The sequence below is a fragment of the Fundulus heteroclitus genome, chromosome 7 (assembly GCF_011125445.2).
Source record: "Fundulus heteroclitus isolate FHET01 chromosome 7, MU-UCD_Fhet_4.1, whole genome shotgun sequence".
In the NCBI taxonomy this organism is placed as follows: Eukaryota; Metazoa; Chordata; class Actinopteri; order Cyprinodontiformes; family Fundulidae; genus Fundulus; species Fundulus heteroclitus.
The window spans coordinates 32,458,448-32,484,708 of record NC_046367.1 but is presented as its reverse complement, the minus strand read 5'-3'; the positions used below and the strand labels follow the sequence as shown (position 1 = coordinate 32,484,708).

At 37.6% G+C, this 26,261-nt stretch overlaps 1 protein-coding gene across 2 annotated transcripts; it reads left to right on the top strand.

Annotated features, from left to right (window-relative positions):
- The first annotated feature begins 3,238 nt into the window (after positions 1-3,238).
- On the top strand, positions 3,239-24,998 carry pou1f1 (POU class 1 homeobox 1). Of its 2 annotated transcripts, XM_036138700.1 has the most exons (8): positions 3,239-3,250; positions 3,930-4,112; positions 6,842-7,003; positions 8,605-8,703; positions 23,587-23,847; positions 24,022-24,186; positions 24,585-24,645; positions 24,741-24,998. In XM_036138700.1, exons 2-8 carry the CDS (start codon positions 3,977-3,979, stop codon positions 24,979-24,981), a joined length of 1,125 nt encoding a protein of 374 aa, XP_035994593.1. In that variant the 5' UTR covers positions 3,239-3,250; positions 3,930-3,976; the 3' UTR covers positions 24,982-24,998. The 2 variants fall into 2 exon arrangements, with proteins under 2 accessions (XP_035994593.1, XP_035994594.1); XM_036138701.1 differs by lacking the exon at positions 3,239-3,250 and having other exon boundaries at positions 3,428-4,112; positions 6,851-7,003.
- The last annotated feature ends 1,263 nt before the right edge of the window (positions 24,999-26,261 follow it).

The following is a 26,261-nucleotide window of genomic DNA, read 5'->3' as shown; positions in this document are numbered from 1 at the left end:
TATGGATCAGATAAAGATCACATTTTTAAGGTTCTGACTGGAAAGTAAATAATTCAGGATTGATGAAGCTGAGAAATGTCCGATTCTGATCAGATGACAACTTCTGGGGTCTGCGTGCATACAACATTCAAAACGTACTAATTCCATATACAGCTGGGTCTTATTTATTTTTCATGAGAAAGCTTCTGAGAATTTACATTTTAATATCGCTGTGTTGTAATGCTGAAATTTGCTTAAAACATTTTTGTTTTTCTGTCAGTGTGCACAAATAGTCCTGCATCCACCATCTGGGACCTTGGTCTACAGCCTGAGTGGGAGTTCTTGGCTTGGAAAAAAAAAGACAGAGGAAAGGTATTTTAAGGATGATTCTGGTATTGGTTAGATTTTTTTTTCTATATCACCATTGTATTGACTTGTTTTTGTAACACTGTAGCTTCACTGTTGATGTATTCAAGTATGATCATGTTTTGTCCAAGTGGGTTTCAATTTTCTTGACTTTTCTTGAGAAATAAAATCATTATAGGTGCTTAGTTTTCTTTTAATTTTGTTTAATTCTGTAAATGTTGGAGGTTATTATCAACTGGGGGCAAAAATTACAGTGTTGCATATTTAGGTTAACATGTGTATTTTCAATGTTAATGCAAGTTAGAAGTCTAGAGCTTCTCTCACCACTAAAATTGTCTTTTTTTGAGGGGGGATTAAAAGGATCAGTGAACTCATTCAACAGAGTTTGTTTTTAGTTCCTAGTCTAAAGAGGAACGTTGTTATAGGGTTACGTGCATTCTCTCTAAATTTGCATGTATTAAGCAAAGCAACCTGAATCTTGTCCACCACCCACTACCTACTTTCCACCTGCTGCCCACCTCCACCAACAATAGTGAAGCAGAACCAAGGATAAACACAAATACAGACCCAAACAGAATACGCACGGTGGTCACATGCTACAGATTAACCTGTATTCACACATGATGAGACCCATTGTATTTTCCTGGAGCTCTTTGCGTCTAGAGCACAACACAGACACCCCTCTGAAACAATGGAAATAGTTACCTGTCTTCGCAAGCAGCAACTCTGCTTTGGTTTGAGGTCTGTCAGGTCAGAGCCCCAGGTCAGTCTGTGTCAACCTGAAACAAAAATAGAGGCTATTAACATCCCTAAGCTCCCAAAAGGACTTGTCAATGTGTGTGGTAATAGGAATGTTTTTGTCTAAGTTACACCATCCTAGGCTTTTGTGTAAGAGGAAAAAATACCAAATGTTACAGAAACAGTGAACAAAATATTTTGAGCATAACTGGTAGTTACAGACTTCTGTTTTTATAGTTTAAAATATACGTTTGAGTACTTTTTACTATAAACTTTGAAGAATTGACTGATCCATTAGTATATTTGTGCAATAAAATGGGGTCATTTATTCTAATCAGTCCTGCAATTTGCTCTTGGAAACCTTATCTTGAACTTCATCATTTCTGTTAACTGTAATTTTGTATTCACATTATAAATTCAGTCATGAACTTTAGGGGCTACCTGAGTGCCAAGCACCTGCTTTGATGCCCCCATTGATGCAATGTAATGGAGCAAGGTAAAAGATGAAAAAGAACACGTAACTTGTACAGATATAAAGGTTTACACTGCCGTACCTTAGTTTACTGAATCACCAGCTGAATCACCATGATGTTACAGGAAACAAACATTTTGTCACACTAAGGGATCATACCTCTGTGTATGAAATAGTGCATATCTGTTAGGTGGCGCAAAGGTAAAACATAACTTTCAAAATTTAATGAATAACTAAGTAAAAATCTAAAAAATTTGGTGTGCATTCATATGTAACCCTTGTATTCTGATACCCATAAAATATTTGTTTCCAACAATTTTCTGCTAATACTCCTAAAACAACTTCAGTGCAACAAATTGTCTTCAGAAATGGCTTAATTTGGGAACTAAAAGTTCCCGTGAGTAATGGTAACGCTGCCACAGAAGTAAAGAAGGAAGAATTAGGAAGACAAGTAGGGTGAAAACGATAAACGCAGGAGAGAGAAAGAGGCATTTGTTGGGACCGACAACAAGGCGGTCCACACAAATGCATTGGAATTTGTGTGGACTGTAAAATTTACAATAAATTGAATAGTGTCTGAAACACAACTGCAGCTCTGAAGTCCACCATTGTTGTTGTTTGTGCTAGCACATGTGTGTTAAGGGAAAAGCGAAGTCTACATTGGGCCACATGCACAAACATACCAGTTTTTAACTGGTTATGTGGATAAGATGGAACTGTCTTAGAGTTTTTACAATTCTAAGACACCCATTTGTACAATTTACTAGCAAAAAAATAAGTTGATTTGCGGGTGAGTTAGCCTTTAAAGAGTAGCTGTTAAAATATCCTTTGTTCAACGAAAGCAATGGGAAGTCTCATTTATGGTTAACATGCAAAAGAAAGTGCCCTGTTCTGATGAGACCAAAGCTGACGTTTAGGCATGCAAACAATTACATGCAACAGCTACATGTGGCAAAACACGATCCACATCCCTTGAACACACCATCCCCTTTGTGAAATGTGGTGGAGGAAGTATCTTGCACAGGGAAGCCGGTCAGAGTTAATTGGTGAATGACGGAGATAAATACAACGTGCCAATTTCCAACCAATCTGACTAACTTTGAGTTGTTTTGCAAAGAACGATGGGCAATGCACTGTTTTCTGTTGATCTATCCATCTGAGAACACAATTATTTATATTGAAGTTTGTCAGTGTGAGACAAAATATGAGAAGGTTCATTGTAAAAAATACTTTTATGACGTAAATGCGAATCTCATTTCCTTCAGTTGAGAATTCAAGCCTCTCATTCTTTATCAAATGAAGGTGGTGGTGCTCTTCTTTAAATTATTTGGTAGATTGTGCAAAAACAAAAAGAAAAAAAAAATCTTCTTTACAAAGAAAACAAATTGTAAATAATGCTTGGATTTTATAGTTATATATTCCAGGAACTAAATTGAACACCTTACTTTCTTTGAGCGACAGAAATCTCAACCGGCTTCACTCACAAGTTTATATTTCAAATAAAACTTTAAGAAACTGTTAAACTGTCGAGTGCCTCAGAGTGTTTGCTTTACTCTGCTATTGTCTCCTTACGATCTTGTAATCATGGAGACAGAAAGAGATGGAGGTGAAAAGGCAGCGGCGGGGAGAAGATCAGGTTTCTCGGCCGCTCTGTACCCTAATCCAGGATTTGGAAATGGGATGAGAAGAACATAGGTAAGTACAAACAACAAGCAATTACTGCACTGACATGGAATTGAAAGGTGGGGGGGGGGCGAGCAGTTCGGCAGGAAGTGAGGGATCTTATAGGTTGTGAGAGGGCTTGGTTAGATGTAGGTGGGGTATAAATACCTGCAGTAGACTGGGGCAGAGAAATGCTGAGGGCATGACAGAAGCTGACTTCAACTGATAGGGGGAGGTTAAAATAGACAGCAGGGCTGTATTGTGGAGGCCTCTTAAGCTGAGAATCACATTTCAGCAGGTATAACGTGATTTAAAATCGAACATGAACAACTTAGGCATTCATCTTGTAAGGTTGTGTCTAAAACTTTAAAGAGTTCTTGCGGAGGCGCTGACAGGGGGAAAGAAAAAAAATTTAACGTATCGCAGTTTTTTTATCCTCGTATTCCCAAGTGCCTGAAGGAAGATGCATGCTTGACTGAGCCAGAGGAAAAAAGGACAAGAAAAGAAGAAAATACTCAAGGTGTAAGACAACTATCGCAAGCGGGAAAAAGACTGCAGAGCAAGCGAAGGCCAAAGAAGACAAGAAGAAATCACAATAAAGAGGGCAAGAAGACACATTTTAGGAATGCAATATAGAGAAGCAAACCGCGATGGAAGACGAGACCAAATAAAGTGAGTTGCCGTGCTTTGACGAAAATAAATCCTTTGATAGACAAACATCAGCGTAACCCTGGGACTGCTCAAGAAACCCAAAGAGACATGGCATGTCAAGCATTTGGGGCCGATTCCTTCACCCAGCTGGCCGGAGACTCACCTTTGCCAATCCTCATGCATCATGGGTCCACCGGGGACTGCTTACCGACCACCTCCCACGCTCACAGTATGGTTTCTGCAGGTAAATCAAGCCCCGCATTGTTCTTTGTTACCTTTGTGTTTCCTTCAAGATGATATTCATATTCTTATTCTCATTTAAGCTTTTTTTTGTTAAAAATAATACAAATAAATAAAATAAAAGCTTATAAAAATCACATTGTATTGTTAAGATGCTAAATCACAGCTGTAACAAAGAAGGCCAGGAACAATCTTTACTATCTAAAGATATGAACATTTGATTTCCAGAGCATCAACAGCATCCCTTAAAGGCAATGTAACTAATCATGGTTGTTATCACAGGTACATGTAGGGGTAAAGGCAAGCGGCCCCTATAGAACTGTAATTATACTACATCTAACCCTTTAAAGCCTGTTACAGGAAATAATAAAGAGAACTTTTCTTTAAGGAACGTTTAATGAATCTATATGTAAATAAAATATTCATGGTATAGATAAATATTTAAATTTAATCAATAATATGTTAGTTTCAATAAGTTTCAACTTTTGTTATGTGTGTGTGTTTGTTGTAAAACCCTCTGTACAGGTACAGAGGGTTTTACAGGGTTTTACAACTGATCCACATGTTTTCACATTTTCAATGTATTTTATGGAAGAGTCATTTTGAAATTGAAACTCTTTTTTTACATTTTGTAACCATTTGAAATGATACTTTGTACTCCTGGAAATCTGTAGCACCTCCATTGGTGGATATAAGACAAAATAGGATTTAATGTTGCTGAATTTTGATCTGACAAGGGTTGAGGTCACAGAAACGGATTTGATAATGATGCAGTTAGTAGAGATATTCAATTTGAAAGTCCCAGTCACTATTGTACAAACACATAATTGGGAGAATGGGTCAAGCTGAAAAATGCAGCATATGTTTTTTTTATATCTGAACTTCTGAAATATGTATCAGCTAGTTTGGGTCATTTGTCAATTAGGAAAAACATAGCTAATATGTACAACAGAGATAAATGTCACTTTCTACACAGAATATCTATATTTGTTCTGTATGATTAAGGATAAAGTTTGAAATGTACTGTAGTTTTTTTTTATTATATACTGGTGGATTATTTGCTGCACCAATAAAATAATACATATCACTGTGCCATTGCAAAAATGTGTGTTTGGAAGAATAAGGAAAGCTAAACATTAGTCCGTATTTTTGTCAAAATCTGAATTTAGTGAAACTGGAAAAAAAAAGCATCTAATCAGTTTTACCGGCCGTCATTTGGGGCAAACTGCATCAGGGCCATCTCCCCACACTCTTTGTCATAATGGAGCATTGTGTTAAAAAATAAAATAAAAATAGAAAAAAAGGAACGTTACTGGGATTTCAGTGCCTGTTAATTATTTGGGCTCAGAAGAGATTATATCAGATCATGCAATCCATGTTCATAACAGCTGGGGAAATGGGTGATGACTAATTAGTATTTATTTTACTCAGGTCACACAAATGACAGAAAATATTCCAGTGTCCTTTAATTGTTCATCATCTGTCTGATAAACATCTATACCTCACAATTAAGGCCGCACAGTCATGAAATGTCATTGTATTCAATCTTTCTTTTTATTTACACATTACCAGTGGTACTCTGGGTTCATCCCAACAATAACAGTAAGCTTTCATTAGTGGCTGGAGTGAGTTATAAGCTGCCCGAAGATGATCCGTAATTATGCAATTTGCAGCAAGAAGAACATTCACAGTGACATGCAGCTCTTCTGTTTCTGAGAAAAGCCACCATCAAAGCTTGTGTCTTGTTTTGTAACAGAATCCCAGCATCATCTCAGTATACACAATGTGCAATAAGTCGGCTCAGAATTCCTTCTCTAGTTTATAATATTATAAATAGGAACAAACTCTCCCTTTACTTTAACAATGATCCAGAGGAAAATCATGAAGGAAATTCAGTTTTTTTAATTTATTTTATTTTTTTTTCAATTTCTTTGAGCAGAAATACAAGTAAGATTTACATTGAAATGTTAAGACATTTTAGTAGTGCTCAAAAGGAGTAGGTAGATGTTCTGAGACCTTATAAGAACCTACCCCCAATTACAATATTCATGTCATGTAACATATGCAGTCTTTTGACAAAAGGCATTACAATCAAAGCACAGTTACATGATATCGATGTCTTATTTTAAAGCAATTGTACAGAAGAAGATATCTAGCAGTACTTATTGAAAATGTTACAAATTATCACATTTAAATGTTTGGGTTACATGCATATTTTTTATAGATGACATACTTATACCTGCTTTTAAATTGTCTTAGCGTGGTACTCCTTTTTATTTCTATATCTAACCCATTCCTCAACACAACTCCTGCTTGGCTGAGCCCCAGACCTTTAAGTGTGGTGTGATAGCCACATCTTCTCAACACAAATTCTCCTCTCAAATTGTAATTCTCTTCTCTACTGTTGAACATTTTTTTGTATATTGCCAGGAAGTAGATCACGGCTTGCTTTGTACACTAAAGCAAGAGTTTTAAATTTGATTAAGTCTTCAATTTTCATTATGTGAGATTTTAAGAAAAGTTTTAATAATACACAAAATGTAAGCTTACCATAATTATGGAACCTTTGAACTACTCTGTCTCAGTCCAACACGTATGCATATCTTGTAAATTCTCAGACATCAACAACATGGTAATTCCTATTGCATTTACACAATGCTTCTATTTCTAACTCTGTGTTTTCTTTCTGCCAAATTTCAAAAAGCTTTCATATGTCCTTGTTTTGTCCATCAGTATCATCAGGACTGTCCCTGGGTCAGACCTCCAAGAGATCCCACATGCACCTGTCCACTTCCTCTCTCGGCAACGCCCTCAGTAACGCTCCTCCAAGTTTGCATTACCCAGTCACCCCCTGCCATTACAGCAACCAGCAAACCACCTATGGCATGATGACAGGTGAGCAAATGTAGAGAGAGGGTTTCAAATAAATGGATTATTGGGTAGTTTATCAGCTGAAAAAAATAATCTATGGAGTTGTTTAGCATAACTTTTACCCAAAGGTAGAGGGTGTCAATATGCAGTGTAACTACTAATTTAAGAGCAAGCCTTACAATTTTTTACAAAGAAAACAACTTTTGATTTGAGTATGCTTATTCAGTGCAAAAAAGAAATCTCCTGTTAAGAAAAACAATCCTTTATTTTTTCTAAAATTATATGTGCCATAATAAGTGGCACCCGTAACCACTGTACCAAGTATGAATGTAAGAAAAATCAAATTAATGCTTTACATTTTTTAAATTGATAAGAGTGTCTGTTGGAATATATGATGAGTAATCCTGGACCTTCCCTATCTCTTCGGTTTAAAAAAGAAATCTCAAATGATGGTGGATCACAAAGTCAGAAAATACCTGTGCAAAGATATCTGCTTCTCCAAAGCTGCCAAGTCAGAGCAATGATTATAAACTTTTAAAACCCTGCAATATAAAGCTGGACGACCTGATCCACATCAGTTCATCCCCTTATCAGTTCGTACCCTAATTCCATACCCAAATGTTGCCATTTCATCCCTTCCTGCATCTGTTTTGTACTTGTAAACAACCCATTCACTTCCTATGTACGTCAACTAGAGCTGCATAAAATAAGGAATACATGGGATTGTGAAATTATTGCTGAATATTGCAATGATCTTCTATTTCTTGTTGTCCGTCAAAATAATGTCCCCTGACACACTCCCTGAATTTAGTGTCACAATTTTTTTAAATGGTCCATCCTATCAAATATAATGTAACAGTTGTTTGCTTTTGTGATTTTGCACACATTCACACTGTGATGAATATTGCTATTCAATATAGTCTGCAGCTCTAAACTGAACCTATGGTATCGACTCTAAATTGAGTCAGTGGGATCATCTTAGTATTTGCAACTGATATACAGACAAATAATAATGTACTCAAGAATCAAGAAACTTTATTGTCTATATGTGTCATCATAATACAATCTTTGATGAGACACTGTCTCAGGATGCAGACAGATTACATATAACACGCAGACAGACACACAAGACATATTGTTTCCACACCTTTTTTCTCTCCATTAAATCAGTTGATTGCACTAACCAACAAGGCTTCCTGAAAAGTTTAAAGCATGCAAGTACTATGAGTTGAACATAGATGTTTTGCTTTGAAGCATTGGAGGTCAGAGCGGGAAGGAAATTCCCCCATGGCTGGCACAAACTGATGTGTGGTCGTTATGAAATGCCCTAGATCAGATCGGTTCATTTGGTACCAGCAAGGAGGATGGTAAAGGATATACAAAGTCTCTGCTGATCACTGGATGAGACATGCAGCTCACTTCTTAGTGTACAGTTGTGCTATTGTAATAAAATATGAATTTATTTAAGGCTTTTGCCACCGATGATTGCGGATGCTGCAGTATAATGACAGCCACAGACGTCTTGACGCTGCTCATTAAGAATAGAGTAAAACTGACTTGATCCATGATGACAACGTATTAGCTTTAATAAGATATTCTGTGCCTCTCTTTCGTTTTCCTTGCAGCCCAAGAGATGCTTTCTGCGAGCATATCTCAGACTCGTATCCTGCAAACCTGTGGCGTCCCTCACCCCAACATGGTGAGTGGTGCAAACCCATTACAAGGTAAAGAACAGATCCACACTCTGCACGCGCTCACACATCCCCTCATTCCCTCGCTTGCAAATCAATTCCGCTGAATTAAGCAGGAAATGGGTTTACTTTGTGATTGGTTGCCAGTTTGCTTCCAGATAAAATAAATTTAAGACCTTAATGCCTTTTTTTTTTTGAGCAATGCGGGGCTAAAGCTGAAACGAACTGTTAAATGATTTGCTAATTCGTTTTAATCCTGTCGGGAGCTGAGGTATGAATCTGTCAGCTGCAACGCAAAGTTCAATGCAGACTTTAACTCTTTCATTCCCCATAAATACTGTTTCATTCGACTTCCTGGAAAAAAATATATATATAGTGTCTTTGCACATGTGATAAAGATGTGTACAAAATCCTTAAACTAATTAGTTGAAAGGCCTAATGTGCCCAAGATGCTATTATCTGCTGCAGTTTTCTGACTTTGGCTGTGGGCATTTCTCACTTATTTCAACACGCTCCTCACAGTGAAATTGTGGTCAGGAAAAGGGTGGTAACAGTTGAATATGCTTTAATTATCAACAGCAGGTGCATACAGTAACATACATGTAGCTCACACTGCAATCTCAGTAATCTTCTTCTCCTTCCTTCCTTGCGAGACACAGCACCACCTGCTGGTGAAAACCTGTCAGCATGCGTAACTGCACCACATATTAGTAAGCGCAACACAACCGCGGCAACACAAATACGGGTCTTCTTTCAGCTTTCCTTGTCACAGATCAAGACGTTTCGAACGTTTTATTTATTCTTCTTACTGCAGCCTTTCATTGAGGATTTATGAATACGTCTCTTGTCTTTTCTATTTTGAAGAATGACTTAAAAAAATAGCTTCTGTGTCATGTTATAGTTATATCTCAGAAATGCGTCAGACTTAAAAATAAAAGCTCCTAGACACCCTGATCAGCATAAAATGTAAAATAAAGAATGTTAAGAAAGGACAATATTTAGATTTTTTTTCATTTCTGAAATTTAAGAAGAATACAACATACCCTTACTTTTTTTGTTGTTTTTGTAGTTTTTTTAGGATTACCCTTTATGACTTGGATCAAACATTTTAGGTATCCGCTATCTTCTCACAGTACTCAAGTTCTGGCCCAATCCTTCTTACAGAGCCGGTGCAATTGAGTCAGGTCTGTAGGCCTTGCTTGTTCAAACTTTTTCAGCTCTCCTCACACATTTTCTGTGGTGCTGAAGTAAGGGCTTTGTGACGAGCACTCCAACACATTGATTTTGTTGTTCTTAAGCCACATTGTAACTACTTCGGCTGTATGCTTAGGGTCCTTGTCCGTTTGGATGAGCCTTTTGTGCTTAAGCTTTACTTACATGGCTGATGTCTGATTTGGAATATATAAAAAATATTTTTCCCCATAATGTGCATTAACCTTTAATACAGCAAAACTCTCACATAACATGATGCCGTTACCCTCATACAGAGTTGGCATGGTGTTCTCAGGTCTACAAGCTTCCCCCCTTTCCTCCAAATGTTAACAGTGGACATGTGTCGGTGAAAAAAAAGTAAAAGTAAATATATCTTTAAAATATTTCTATATACAGCACTTTTTTTTTTCTTCTTCTTTTTTTTTTTTTTACCATGGACCAATGTTTGACACTGTACATATTCTCAATTTGAATATTTTATTTTTCCAAATCTTTCAAAGTAAAATTAAAATGAATATTAAAAAGACGTTTTAGACATATTTACCAAAGTTGACAATAAGTGCAATGATTGCCGAAATTATCTTTAATATTTGACTTTTTAATTGAACTCATAATAATGTTAGAGGCATAAATGTTGCAATAATGTTGAAATTCCCAATTATCCAAAACATGTTGCTATGTCAGTTGCTTCAAAACAACACGTGTTGTTTTTTTGTTTGTTCGTTTTTTGTTTGTTCTTTTATAGCTGAAGAATTAACATGTAAGTCCAGCCAGATGAAACATGATACTGAAAAGATGACTATTTTTATTTAAATTCCAACATTTATAATGATAAAACCTATATAGCAGGATGCTAATTTCTTTGAAGTATTAAGTTGAATAAAAACTTCAACAATTGAAACCAGAAGTTTTCATACATTATATTTAAAAAAATAAAAAAATACTTTTATTTCTTACATTTCGTACATTTTCTTTAATTTCATTTAGGTCCATTAGGATTACCAAAATTATTTCTGTTTTATAAATATCTGAATAATGAGAGCGTATGCTAGGCCTTTAAACTGTATGACTTGGGTCAAATATATTGGCTATCTTTTCACAATTTCCTCACAAAAGCTGACAGGAACTTCGGCCCATTCCTCCTGACAGAATCAAGTTTGTAGGCCACCTTGCTCGCACACACCTTTTCAGCTCTGCCCCTAAATTTTGTAAAGGATCGAGGTCATGGCTTTGTGATGCCACTACAAATCATTGACTTTGTTATCCTTAAGTCACCTTGTAACCAGTTTGGCTGTATGCTTCAGGTCATCGTCCATTAGAACGATTCATTTGTGCTCAAGCTTCAACTTTCTTGCCATTGTCTTAAGTTGTTGCTTCAGAATTGTCACATCATGTTCTTTTCTCATGATGTCATCTATTTTGTGAAGGGCGCCAGTCCCTCCTGCAGCAAAACAACGCCACAACACGATGCTGCCAGCCCCGTATTTCACAGTTGGGATGGTGTTCTCAGGCTTGAAAGCTTCTTCTTCCAAGTGTAATGATTGTCATTAAGGCCAAACAGTTGCATTTTAGTTTTGTCAGACCACAGGACATGTCTCCAAAAATAAATTTCCTTGTCCCTGTGTGCATTTGTAGACTGTAATCTGGCATTTATGTGTCTTTATATATATATATATATATATAATATATATATATATATATATATATATATATATATATATATATATATATATATATATATATATATGGCTTCTTCCTTGCAGAATAGCCCTTCAGCCCATTTCAGTACAGTACTAGTTTCACTGCGAATGACACTGTTACCAGATTCAGGCCAGCATCTTTACGAGGTCTTTTGCTTTGGTTCTTGGGTTGGTATGCACAATTTAGACCAAACCTCATTCATCTCTGGGACACAAATCCCATCTCCTTTCTCAGTGGTATGAAAGCTGGACAGTCCCATGGTGTTTATACTTACGTATAATTGTTTGAACAGATGAATGTGGCACTTTCAAGCATTAAGAAATTGCACCCAAGGATGAACCAGACTTGTGCAAACATCTTCCTGGTATCTTGGCTGATTTCTTTTGACTATCCCATGCTGTTACACAAAGAGGCAGTTTTAGAGTGTTTTATGTGCGCCTTTAAAACATCTACAGGGGTCTCAGATCAGCTCAAATGTTGTCAACAAGCCCATCGGAAGCTTCCAAAGACTTGATATCATCATCTGGGTGTTCCGAAATTGTTTAAAGGCATAGTTATCTTAGTGTATGTAAACCTCTGAATATGAAGACAGTAATAAATTATAGTCAAAAATAATCGTTCTCTCATCATTCTGGCATTTAGCAAGTATAAATAATTGTGGTAATTCAAGCAATCCTAAAATAGGAAACAGTTATTCAGATTATATGTCTGACAGTAAGAAAAAAAAAAACGTATATAGTGTGTGTAAACTTCTGGTTTCAACTGTAGGTTTTCACTGGCTTTGTTAAAGACTGTCTAATACCAAAAAGAAGCTTGGTTCCTAAAAATAGTGAACATTTGCAGACTTTTTTTATCACTTTTGTTAGACATTACTTTTTAAAGTAATGGCTTTAATTATATGAGGTCTACCTAAGCAACATCCACTGTCTTCATGAAACGATTTGACAGCATTGAGACATTCATGCTGTCAAAGATTGTGTTTAAAAGACATTAAGATTAAATTAAAGAGGCACACCCTTTTATTGCCACCGGGAGGTAGACTAATTTGTCACTTCAATGATCCCAGATTTTTTTCTGCCAAGTGAATAAATTGCAAAATCAGGCCACCAAAAATAGACCTTTGTGTAGATTTTGTCAGCAGCTTAAATGAAAGAAACAGAAAGAAGGAATGTGAATTAATCCATGTTAGCACAAAAAGATATTGATTCGCATGAAAAGAAAGACATATTACCATTAGGTGGATTGACAGGCCACATCATAAAGGAATTTATGTGAGGAATGTAATGAGATGAGAATGAAGCTTGAAAGTGGGGGTTTTGATATGGAAAGTCGCCTCTTATGAATCAGAAAATGAAGTTTGTTTAATTTTCTCACAGAGATGTAAGATTGACAAAAGGATACAAAGTTGGTGTCATTACGGGGAAAAAAAAACAGGTCAAAGAAAAAAAAGACATATTATAGCTTAGATGTATACTAATCTATTCTTTATTAACATTTATACATTTAAATATGTGCAACACGAGTTATCATTACAGCCCTAAGCAAAGTAAATTTGCCCTTTTGATAGTTTTTACCTGTGCAGTTTGGCTTTTCTTTTTTTCAAAGACCATGCACCATTTCATACCCATGCTGGAGATGAAATCCACTTTACAAACGATAATAAGAAGTGCTTTTCTATAACATATTAGTCAAAATATTTGTTCATTTTGAAAGATTCAAGAATAACTTATTAATTACATTCCCCAGTCTCATGCTGCGCAGTGAAGATGAATGACGTTCACTCACCTCGGCATGCTAAATCCTCGCAGTGGCTCCTTCTGACAGCAGTCCAAACTATTTTGTGTTTTTTCAGTTAAAAAACCCTTGCAGGGGCAAAGTGTGTAAAAAAACATCACATTTTTGTCCCCAGATGACCAGGCAGTCATTGAATAAGGAATAAATGATGGCGATATCATGGCAATATAGGATCTTTATTTTTTTAGATATACCGACATATGATAGAACCAGGAATAATGACAACAGTTTTAGTTTTACTTTAATGTGATCAGGCCTCATATTTTTTCATATTTGATAATAGTCAACTGACTCGATAGCAGACTGAACCTTAGTCGATGGAAAAAGGCTGGAATATGAATTATTTATGCCATTGAATTGAATTATACAGAATATTTAGGTAATTTTCTGATCATTTATCACAGTCATTCTTCAAAATACTAGATCAATAAAATGCAAGAGAAATAAATTTGTACTTCTTCGTTTGGCCTTCCCCTTTCAGTGGATGCCACAGTGAGTCATTCCTATATAAACCTGTATTTTGTATCTTCGTCTCTCACACCAACTACCTTCATGACATCTTTCGCTCCGTCCATAAATCTCTTATTTGGTCTTCCTCTAGGCATCCTGCTTGGCAAGTCCAGCCTCAACATCATTCTACTGTTGTACTAACTATCCCTCCTCTGTACATGTCCAAACCATCTCAGTCTGGCTTCTCTGGCTTTTTCTCCCAAACATCTGACATGATTTGTCCCTCTGATGTTCTCATTTCTGGTCCTGTCGATCCTCGTCACTCCCAGAGAGAACCTCAACAACTCTGCTATGTACAACTCTGCCTCCTGTTTCTTTCTCAGTGCCACTGTCTCTAAACCAAACAACATTATTGGTCTCACCACCATCTTGTACACCTTTCCCTTCATCCTCACTTAGGTATATTCTTTCATCACACAACACATCTAACACTTTTCCTGTCCCCAACCTGCTTGGACAAGTATCTTTACCTCTTTTCCACACTCGCCGTTGTTCTGAACTGTTGACCTTAAATACTTCACCTTCTTTGTCTCTACTCCCTGTAACCTCCTGGTTGTACCTTATGGTTAAATACATAGGTATAAAAGGGTTCGTCAATAGTGAGTAAATGGAAACAGGTTGGTAAGAAACAGTACTGGCTGGGTAATAATAACTGCGAGGATAATGGAGAGTGAAGCAGAACATTACAGAGATTGCTAATGCCGATATATGTTTAGAAAAGCTTTTCAAATTACAACGTTTTCCACTGTGTACCACCTTTTTCTGTTTGGGAACTCGGAGGAGGCCGAGTGCCGTAACATTGGAAGCAAGGCATTTTCCAGTTCTTGCTTGAGATAAGATTTGAGCTCCTTTGACATTTCATGTGTTCTATAATGAAAGTCTGGATAGCAGAAAGGGACTTCAGCACCCCAGATTCAAATCTTCAAGCTCTTATGAGCTCAGGAAAAAGTGGCCACATTGGTGCACCTAGCTTGCATGTGTTTCTTTTTATTTGCAGGATACAGTTTCAAAATATATAACACCCTTTATAGTCAGCGTGAAAATGCATGTGGCTCTATCCAGGGGTTTCAACAAAAGATCTAGACTTGAGCCTTAAATTATTCAGACCCCTGGCAGATTTAGGTTTAAGATTATATTTTTAATCTACCAACATGTTTGACTGGAAGTATATATTATCAGTTGGGAGTGTCCCATAGCTTTCATATACACCTCAACGCCCTGTCAAGTTAGCGGTCATACGTTTTTTTTTCCCCGGTGGTTGCTGTAATAGGAAAACAGAAATAAAGAGCGAATAAAAGTTAAAGCTGACACAGGGTACAGAATCTGGTACCCTTTACAAAGGCAGTGGCTATAAGAAAATCAAACCTAATTAAATCAGAGCTGCTGTGGGGGTTTATTCCAGTGCATCTGTTACATTGTCTACTTTCTTCTCTTTTCACATTTTTCCTGCTTTTTGGCTTTGCTCAATGAAATAGCAGAGCTCTGGCAAAAAGGCTAGGAGAAAACCTTCACACAGCCAGTGAGTCCACTGTAATGAAGGGAGGGTGGGCATAGCACGCAAACAACCACTGTGCTCACTGTAGCATAGCTGTTTCCCCAGGGAACATCAGTGGATGCATTAGGTAGAGGCAAGGAGTGGTCCACTCTCCTTCCCCAGCTCAGTGTTGGGGAAAAAGATACCTTAAGGTGTGTTAACCGGAAAAAAAGATTTTATTCTCTGGGGTAGAAAAGAGAAAAGTTCCTCCTACATAAGAAAATAACTTCCAACTTCTCTGAAATTATTCATGCATGCGGTTCTATCTGAGAATCTGCAGTGTTGCTCTGTGTCTTGAATGTAGCTCCAGCTGAACAATGCAAAAGGCCGACAATAGGCAGCAATTTTCCTCTATTTGGTTGAGCCTGCTGAAATGAGCCATTGCAGAGAGAGCTGCTGCTAAATTTAGTGTTTGGATCGTCACAGTGCCTTTAAAAGTATTTATACTTCCTGAACCTTTCCGCTTTTTATCAGATGATGACCGCAAAAGTTTTGTGTGTTTTGCCAGATCAAGACAAAGTAGGGCATACATGTGAAGAGGTAAAAAAAAAAATTCATGGTTTAAAAACTATTCTACATGTAAAAAGGGTTAATCAGTTACCCCACAATAAAATCTATTGCTACCAAGCAACTTTAGAGGTCACATAGAGACCACCTTTGTGTAATTTAAAGGTGAATAGCCACATTATTTGACATTTTTTGAATTTATAAGTCAGAAATTCACTCTGGTTGCATGCAAAGTTTTCATGAAAGATTATCACGTCCTGCTGGCATATTAGTTATTATTTTGCTGTTTTATGCATTGGTTTTGCTCAATTAAATAAAATAAAGCCCTTTGTGTTCATTTACAATAACAACGGAAGTACGACACTGCGCGTGCTCTTTTTCATTTCCGTTTCTTTGTCCATTCAATTTGAAATTATCCCAAAATAACATCCAATAAAGTTTTTTGTGTTTGTATCAAGCAGAGCACTATAGCAAAAGCAGTAATGCTCCACTTGTGAAAGTAAATCTGTTGGACTGTCTTTGGCATTAAGACAGCAATTCTGAATGCTACACAGACAGGACACATTAAAGAATAAAAACAAATGTAAAAATAGAAGAAAAACTGTTTAAGACGGAAAAAGACTTTGGGCTGGGGCAGAGGTTCACCTTCCAGCATAATAAGGCATACAAGTGGAGCTATAATGGAGTGGTTTAGATTATATTTATGAGTTACTATGTCCACACCAAAATTCAATTGAGAATCTCTGGCAAGACCTGAAAATTACCTTTCACAGATGCATTCTATTAAATCTGACACATCTCAAATATATAATATCTCAGTTAAATGTCATTAAATGTAGACAGCTGGTAGAAAGATAAGTAAAATGTTTTGCAGCAGTACATTTTCTTTACAAAGTAGAGACTAAGTAAGCTTATTACAGCAGTGAGCCACAATTCTCAGATTTGTATTTCTAAAAAAATATTTTTAAAATCTTTCCCTATTTTTCCACTTCAGTTCAATTCAGTTTCTTTATATAACGGCAATTCACAAGGCGTCTTCTCTAGGCAGTTTCCAAAAAAAGTAGTCAATTCAATCCAATCACACAGACAGATTCCATTGTTATCGAAGTTATCAATGCAATTGAGCTTGTTATTCAAATTGTTTAAAACAGTGATCTCGAGCTCCAGTCCTTGAGGGCCGGTGTAATACAACTTTTAGATGCGTCTTTGCTCAATCTAAATTAGGAAAGCCTTAGTGGGGTATACAGTTTGTCTTGATCAGATGAGCAGAAAAGAAGAAAAAAAAAACTCTCTCAGAAAGGTCTGTGAGTGTTAATGCTACAGTCATACGGACACTGAACTGGACTAATGTGTATCTGTTAAAGCTGTCTAATGTTCAGTCTACTTAAAGTATCATAAAATGTGTGAATGACAAATAATTTTATCAGCACAAACAGTGCATTTTCAAAATGTCAGTGATGCAAACACCTTTACCGAGGCACAAAAACACACCTTCTTGAATAGATTATGTATTGCATACATTAGATAACACTTTTAACAACATTTTTTTTACATTCAGGCATTGATGTGTGACGGTTAGCACTGTTTTATATTCAACAGTATTCTGTCCAGGCAATTTCCTGTCTGTCCCTGAATAGCTGCAGGGTAAGGCTCCTGAGTCAGAACAAAAAGGAATTAACAAAGACCGGGGGGCTGGCTTTTATAAGGTGAGCCTACAGTGCCAGCCAGACATTTAAAATCAGAAATCAACTGGATCAGTTTTTTAGTTCTGTGCGTGGACCCTAAACTATACAACAATCACCTTAAAGATTTTTGTTTAGAATTATTACAACTGTTTGCTAGTAAAATCGTGATCACAATTTTCTCAGAAATTTTTAATCATTGCAACATCTTTCTTGAAGGTGTCAGTTATGTGTGTCAGTTTGCACAATTTAAAAAAAAAAGAAAATCATTCGTAATTAACATTTAAGAAATACATTGCCATCATCCAGACACTGTGTTTCAAACTGTTTTGACAAACACAAAAAAAAAAAAAAAACACTCAGGAAAAGTTCACTATTGCTACCTAGTGTGTCTGTGAAGGTATTAAAATGTAATCATTATTACTGTGTGCAAATGTATCACAGTTCTCAGATTCATTTCAGCATCAATGTTATGATTATTATTGGTAACTGTAGCAGTCGTCATATGTTTCATAAGTTCCTCACCCTCTCACCAACACCCCCAGAATGTCTTCTGTATGAAATTATATCTGTCAGGGATAGATAACGGTCTGTAGCCTGAACACACAATACACCCAGCCCTCAGACAGTTGTGTCTTTATGAGCAGCTAGGATACTGTAAGCACTTTTAATTAGCCTGGATAGGGCTTTGATTGTGTGGGTTTGCGTATAGCCACTAGAAATAGAATGATATACCCCCAGATACAAAGCTGTCAGTCCAATAAAGCTGTCCAGCCGGTAACGACTTCAAGAGACTAACCCAGGGGTTCTCAAACTTTCGTGGCCAGGGACCCCTTAGCAGCAGTAACATTTTTCCAAGATTCCTCATGCTGATAGTAGTAGTAAACAGCCTTCTGTTCCTGTTGAATACATTAGGAATTATATATGTTTATATATATATATATATATGAATGCTGGAGATAGGCACCAGCACCCCACGACCCCATGAGGGATAAAGCGGATCAGAAAATGGATAGATGGATGGATGGATATATATATATATATATATATATATATATATATATATATATATATATATATATATAGATATATAGATATATAGATATAGATATAGATAGATATATATATATATATATATATATATATATATATATATATATATATATATAGATATATATATATATATATATATATATATATATATATATATATATATATATATATATATCTATATATATATCTATATATATATAGATATATAAAAGAGATTTGGTGGAGATTAGATCCTCATTCTTGATAAATCCAAACTCGATGTAACTGTTGTCATACTTCCTAATTTTAGCTGTTTTGGCTTTTACCTTGATGTGGTGGACGGAGTTAAATATTTGTCCATTGTGTCACTTAGCTCAACCCCGACGCATCTTCAGCAGTGCCTCTTCAGGCCCGACAACATGCGTTTCATGGACCCCCAACCTGTGATTCGCGGACCCCCGGAGGGAGTCCAGGGACCCCAGTTTGAGGGCCGCTGGTCTAATCAGAGCGTTCCGTATATTGCATGCAACCAGCTAGCAATGTTTACTTACTTGGTATATGCTGCCATGCAGCGAGTAACATTTCCAACTACGGCTGCACCTGTAGTTTTCCTCTGAACGTAGCGTGGACAAAACATGTTGAAAAAGACTTTCTTGCCCAGTTGTAAAGTCCAAAGTATAGCTTTATGCAACTCTTGGAGCATTTTGGTGGTTTAAATAGCCCTCCCCTACGTTCACTGCTTTCCCTTTATCTGCTGATGGACAATTGAAGATCAGCTCTATACTATCATATACTAATGGAATACTAATGACATATCTATACCATACTGCTATGATGGTAATTATTAAAATGTGTCACAATTATTAATGAAGCTGTGGGAAAATGAAGAAAACATATTTTACGCATCTGGGCAAGAGCAAATAAGTGCATTGCACAGAAAGTACCTTATAGTTATAGATGCACCCACAATCTCTGCTTTGGCAGCTAGCAAATGTCTTCTAATCCTTTCATGATCTACGATTGTCATATCAGCCACCTAAAGTCGAACTTAAACCTTTGACTTTTCTGCTGATTTTCTCTAAACCACACAGGGTTACTTATACATCACTCCTATTATATGAATAAATGTCCCTTGACTATCAACAATGTCCATTCATGATAATGTCCTATCATAATTTCTTTTTGGATATTTGAGCACTTTTATTAGCAAGTATGGTAAAGTTCATTCAAGTTGGTTGGCTTCTTAGAATTGTTCCTACATTTTTAATGGGAATCAGGTTGGGACTCTGAGAAGAAGCTCATTGTTTGCCTGCTTTATCCATTTCATGTCCGTGTCTTAGCAATCTATCTGATGAAGTAGATCAAGTTAAAGAAAATTGGAGGTAATCATCCATTTCCATTACTGTATCCACTTTGAGTAATGCACCAGTACCACTGGCAGCAAGGCAGTCGCTCAGCATGAGTTTGTGACCAGCATGCTTGATAGTTCCAAAGTGCTATTACTTCATACATCGTGGCATTAAAGCTCAGTCTTTGTCCTATCTGAAAATAACAGGTTTCTTCAGAATGCATTCAACTTGTCCATGTGGGCAGCCACACACTGCTGTCGTGCTTAAAAGTGTAAGAGTTGAAGCAATTTTTTTCAGTACCCTCTCAGTCTAGATTGCTGTTAAACTGGCTGCGCTCTGGGAAGTGATACATGTGTTCCAGCATTTTTTCAGTTCCCTTCCTGAACGTAATACCAATTTCCTTTCATGTGAGGAGGGACTGTTTAAGTGAGACGGTGAAAACTTGGACATAATTGGGAGGATGATCCAACACACAAATTCAAATTGGTTTTGGAACAGGTGTACGAGCTGCTAAGCATGGTGTTTGTAGCATCAAGCTGAGGGTCGCTGACAGTGGTACTGGTGCACTCCTTTGGTTGAATCATCATCATCTACATCATTGTCATCTTTATTGTCGTTGCAATATATATTCAAATTAGATTTACCTTCTGCATTTAACCAGTCCCTTTCAGAGAACAGTAGGCTGCCACTGTGTGGCGCCCGGGAAACATTCTGGTGCTAAGGGTCTTGCTCAGGGACCCTGAGAGCCAGTCTGTGGAATTTTAACCCAGGAACTTCTGGCCTCTCCAAGACAGAAGGGTCCCCGCTCTAACCACAAGGCCAACACTCCCCACCACTAATCTACATTCCTCACCTCTATATTCTTCACCTTTACCTCAAAACAGGAGCTGCACAGCAAGAACTTGAACACAATTGGGTTTTCCGACAGAACAATGATCTCAAACACATCCAAACTAGTTTTGGATAAAATGGGCTAATATTAAACTCTTTAATTGGCTCCAACCTTAAACCTATTTAAAAAAAATGTGTGGTATGATTCTAAAATCCAGGTTTTTGTAAAGACTATATGAGAGTGGTCAAATATCCTAAAATAATTGACCCAGGACCTTGGTGGTAGTCACAGAAAGTATGGTTTATTTGCAACTTGCTAAGAGACATTTAACCAAAGGTTAGCTGGTGTGTACTCATGTATTCAAATCCTTCTGTATAATTTTAACCCAGACAAGATTCACATACATTCAGACTACTGTTCCCTTTTTCTTTTCAAAAAAATATAAAAAAAATATATATTTTGTATTAGCAAGCCAATAAAAAAAACGATAAACGGTAAAGACAGGACATCTATAACCAAGTTGACTCAGTGTCATAAGCTAAACAAATCATGACAAAGAAAATAAGCTTATTGTTATTGAATATTTAACACATATTTAACTCTGCTGTTGCCTGATAGTTTGCACTGCATCTCTATTTACACAAGAGGGGAGTATTGCATAGCTCATTGTGGGTGCTATAACATTCAAGTGATACTGACAGGAATAAAAAGGATACCGTGGATCCAGTGAGGATACCGGATTGCTCTATCAGTGGCCCCGTAGCTGTTCTCATATGATTGGTGGGATGATACATTTCATAGATAATTGGCCAGCATGTTTGTCACTGAAGCTGAAACAAAGCATCGGATTCCTCCCCGCATGCCACTCCGCAGACATCTGTCATTAATCTGTCATCCATAAACAATTAGCAGCAAAAGCCATCGCCTCCACCCCAAGTGCTCCATTCCAACGGCTTTGGCGAAAATATCAAACAGCAGCAGTTCCTTTACTCATATTTGTCGTCACAATGCAGAGCTTTAAAAGATAAGTACAAGCATCTCATCTCTGCGTGGCAGTCCCGAAGCTAAAGGTGAATTTTGTTAAATTACCAGTAAACTCCAGCATATTGTGCAAAGTGACAGGGAGAAGAATAGCAATTCAGCAAGCCCACCCTAAAAGAAATACATTGAGATTAATTTAGCACTCATGTCACAGACTAGCTCGTTGAGGCTCCGCACTCTTGTTTTTATCAGTAAATTGAACTGGCTCAGCTGTCACCCAAGTGTGCAGCTTCAAAAAAAGAACCAATTCCCCACAACAAATATCTGCACCGGCACAGCGGTGGGCGCTGATTGTGTGTGCGTGCCTGTCTGTTGATGGAATAATGATAGCTTAAGTCTACATGCTGTTTCGGGAAAAGAAGATGAAGAGCGAGGCGCTGATTAGGTTTAAAACCCTCTATTCAGTTAGGGCTGGAAATTGTCATCATGAGGTGTTTATCTTAGAAACAAATTCAATCAAGCTCATAAAACTGTAGTCACTCCGCAGAGCGGCGTTGCAATGAGAAACACGAGTTCGGGTTACGTGAGACGTCTTGTGCGTCCAACAACTTTTCAGAGCCTTTCTGACACTGATACAAGCAGCAGGGCCGGATTATCCATAAGGGCCAGTGCCCAGGGGCACCAACCAAAGGGGGGGATGGGGGGGGGGGGGGGGGGGCACCACATGACACATGCTTTAAAAAAATATTTTTCATAAATTGTTATATTATTTACTTGAAATTGTTGAAAGACCATGCATTATTTGTTTTGTGAATACTGATGTCACAATAATAATAAATGATAAATAAATCAAGATTTTTTTGATTTCAACAGTTTAAAATGAGATATTTGAATATTGCTCACTGCTCATATTCCTACACATAGTTGTGTAAGTTAGTAAATAGTAAATTACATTACAGAAATCCCCTCGATTATGTCTGATGTTTTTGACCGGAGGACAGCACGGGTAAGCGCGCGCGGGGGGGGGGGGGCTTTGAAGTATAGTGCCCAGGGGCACCACATTGTCTTAATACGGGCCTGACAAGCAGCTGTGCCAGGAAGGCTTGTCAGAGAACAACCATGTAAACGAAAAGAAAAGAAAAACAAAGCATCATAAGGATCAAGGAACACACATGCAAAAACATTGCATATGTGGGGGGGGGGGGGGGGGGTCACTGCTCATAACACTTAATGCACCATCCTGACGGCGAAACATGGCGGTGGCAGCATCATGACGAGAGTGTGGTGTTGTTCAGCAGAGTTAGGGAAGCTAAATAGATAAATACGGGATGATGCATGATGAAAACCTGTGGAAGGGTTTGGACCAGTGCATATCCAGTAGGACAGAGCTATTTAGCAAAGACAAATGGACAAAAACTCAGGATACATACAGCTTGAAGTTCAACATCATTAAGAGCAGGGGTGACCAACCTTTTAGATGTTGAGAGCTACGTCGTTGGTGCTGTCATACGATGGGCTACCTGTACCGACATTTGAACTACAAAAGTCAGAGCTCACCTTAACTTTATGTAATATAAATATGTTTTTATGCATTTAACCTTTTATCTATGTAAGTAAAAGTGTGATTAACAATTTAGATTCAACTGACTGGAGGGTGGTGCTATTTTTGTACAGGCTTGAGGGCACCATGTTGGTGACCCCTGTTTTAGAGACTCTCTGGCCTCTCTAGGTTTCATACCTTCACCACATCACCTCTTTCCGCCGTCTTTTTCCTCTCTGCAGGGTCTCTGACTCCTTGCATATACAAGTTTCCAGATCACGGGCTGAGCAGCAGCTCTTGCGCTTTAAGCCACGGGTTTTCCTCGCTGCCGTCCGCCCTCCTCTCGGCCGACGAGGTCTCCGGGGGCCCCAGCGGCGAGTTGAAAGGTGATGCGCAGCGGAAAGGGATGCGGGAGCAGGAGGACGCACCCCCCATGGACTCCCCACAGATACGAGAGCTGGAAATGTTCGCGAATGACTTCAAAATACGCCGGATCAAACTCGGTGAGTGCGATCCAAAACAAAGCCGTTATGTCTCCGTCCAGCTGCGTTGTTTTTTTTGTTTTGCTTTGTTTTTGTTTTCAGAACGTTTTTGTTTTTATCATTATTCATCTTGCTTTCCCCTCTGCTGACTGTATTCTATGAGGCATTGCTATTTGTGTTTTATTTTGACCCCAGGCTACACTCAGACTAATGTAGGCGAGGCTCTTGCCGCAGTGCACGGCTCAGAGTTCAGCCAGACCACGATCTGCCGCTTTGAAAATTTGCAGCTGAGCTTTAAGAATGCCTGCAAACTCAAGGCCATTCTGGCGAAGTGGCTTGACGAAGCTGAGCTGGCTGGTGGTGAGTCACGCCGATCCACTCCATCATCCCCCATACAGTGTGTGTTTACAGTAGGTGTCATCTATATCCATCTCAGTGACATTAAACCTGCCCTTTTGATTTGTTGCCATAGTATTTTATATAAGTGGTGTTACTTGGATGAAATAAAAAGGAAAATATCAGCTGCTTTTATTATGATACTTTGGAGAGAACCAAGACATTTATTAATCTATTTTCTCCAAACTCACATGGCCATTATTATTAAGACTAAATCAGTCATAGACCAAAGAGACACAAGTAATTTAGAAATATGCCTGAAAAAAAGTTATTTGTGATGGAATGTTATGTTGTTTTTCTTTCCTGTGATTACAGACAAGCACTCATAAGCTTAAATTACAATATATTTAACTTTCCTGTAGCCTTGTACAACGATAAAACCGGAATGAATGAGCGGAAGAGGAAAAGGAGAACGACCATCAGGTACGTTTTTTGAGGACGAATAGTGTAAAAAGGAGTCGATGCGTTCAGCGTTAAAAGGATTTTGCTTTCTGCTCTTCGTTTGTTTGACACTGCAGCCTCGGAGCCAAGGAGGCCCTGGAGCGCAGCTTTGTGGAGAAAAGCAAGCCGTCGTCTCAGGAAATAGCCCGGATAGCCAAGGGGCTCCATCTGGAGAAGGAGGTGGTCAGAGTGTGGTTCTGCAACAGACGGCAAAGAGAGAAACGCGTCAAAACGAGCCTCAGCCTTAGCTCGTGTCTGACCAAAATCAGCCAAAACTGCCTCACGCAAATGAATAAAACACAAAGACCACTTACATGAATTATCGTCCAGCTCGGCTCGAGGGTCTTCAGAGCTGATGTGACAGAAGCTCCTTCATCACCACGACTTGTTGGAACTGGCTATTTTTCAATAGCTCCAAAATAAATTAAATTCACTAAGATACAGAAAAGCAGAAGCATTTCAAAATGTTTCAAGATTTTCTTTTTTTATGAATGTACTAAAATGTGTTTAAGATCAAGTAAGCTTAAGGATTCTTCATTGGGATTTTATGTGGTGACCAGGGGTCTGCCACCTGTGGCTCCAGATAAATACGCATGTAATAAAACAAGCGTCTTTTATGCAGAATACCACTACACAGTACCAGTAATATATTTTAAACCTATTTTTCTTGTTATTATGCTGGAAACCATGTGTTTTTTTTGTTTGTTTTTTTGCATATCTGTCCACAAATATCAACATCCCTTAGAAGAAAATGCATCCATCCTCGTTTCCAAAAGGTTTTGTTTTTCTTTATTTTATTTATTTGAATAACAAAAAAATCTAGAATTGATAGAAAATGATGTTGTCTTTTTTCAAAAGTTTATAAGACCCTTGCTGCTCTAAACGTCACTGTGAATTGTAATGTACCCCAGTGATAGACCGACATATAATTTGGTATATAACTATAAAGTTCAAGGAACATGACATGGTTTTCACACTTTTTTACCGATAGTATCAAATGTGAATATTGCGGTGTGCATTTGCTCTCAATCATTTCTGAGGTAATACTTTTTTTAGAATCAGCTTTAACTTTTACAGCAGCAAGTCTTTTTCAGGTTTTCCTCTATCAGCTTTGCACACCTAAACACAACGACAAATTCGGCAAATATTTCTGTGAAACGTTTCAGGGTTAGATGGATAGCATCTGTGAAAACCAACTTTCAGCGTTTCCAACAGCTTCTAAGATAAAATTTAAATCAGAGCAACTTTAACACATTGATCTGTGTGGCTCTAAACCGCCCCATTGTAACTTTGGCTGTTTGTTTAGGGTTGATGTCCTGATGGAACGTAAACCTCTGACCTAGTCTCAAGGCTTTAACAGGATTACGTTGCATTTAGCTTCATCCACTTTCCCATCAACAACCTTATCGGCTCTGAATAAAATGATCACCATGTTTCACCAAGGGGATGGCTTCAGCATTGGTTTAGTTTATTTAAAACATGTCATGTGTCAAGAACAAAACAACAAAAGTTATTACAGTAAAATAGTACTGCACAATTAAGTAGGAGAATTTTTCTTAATAATTAACATAAATCTGTCCACACAACAAAATGTATGC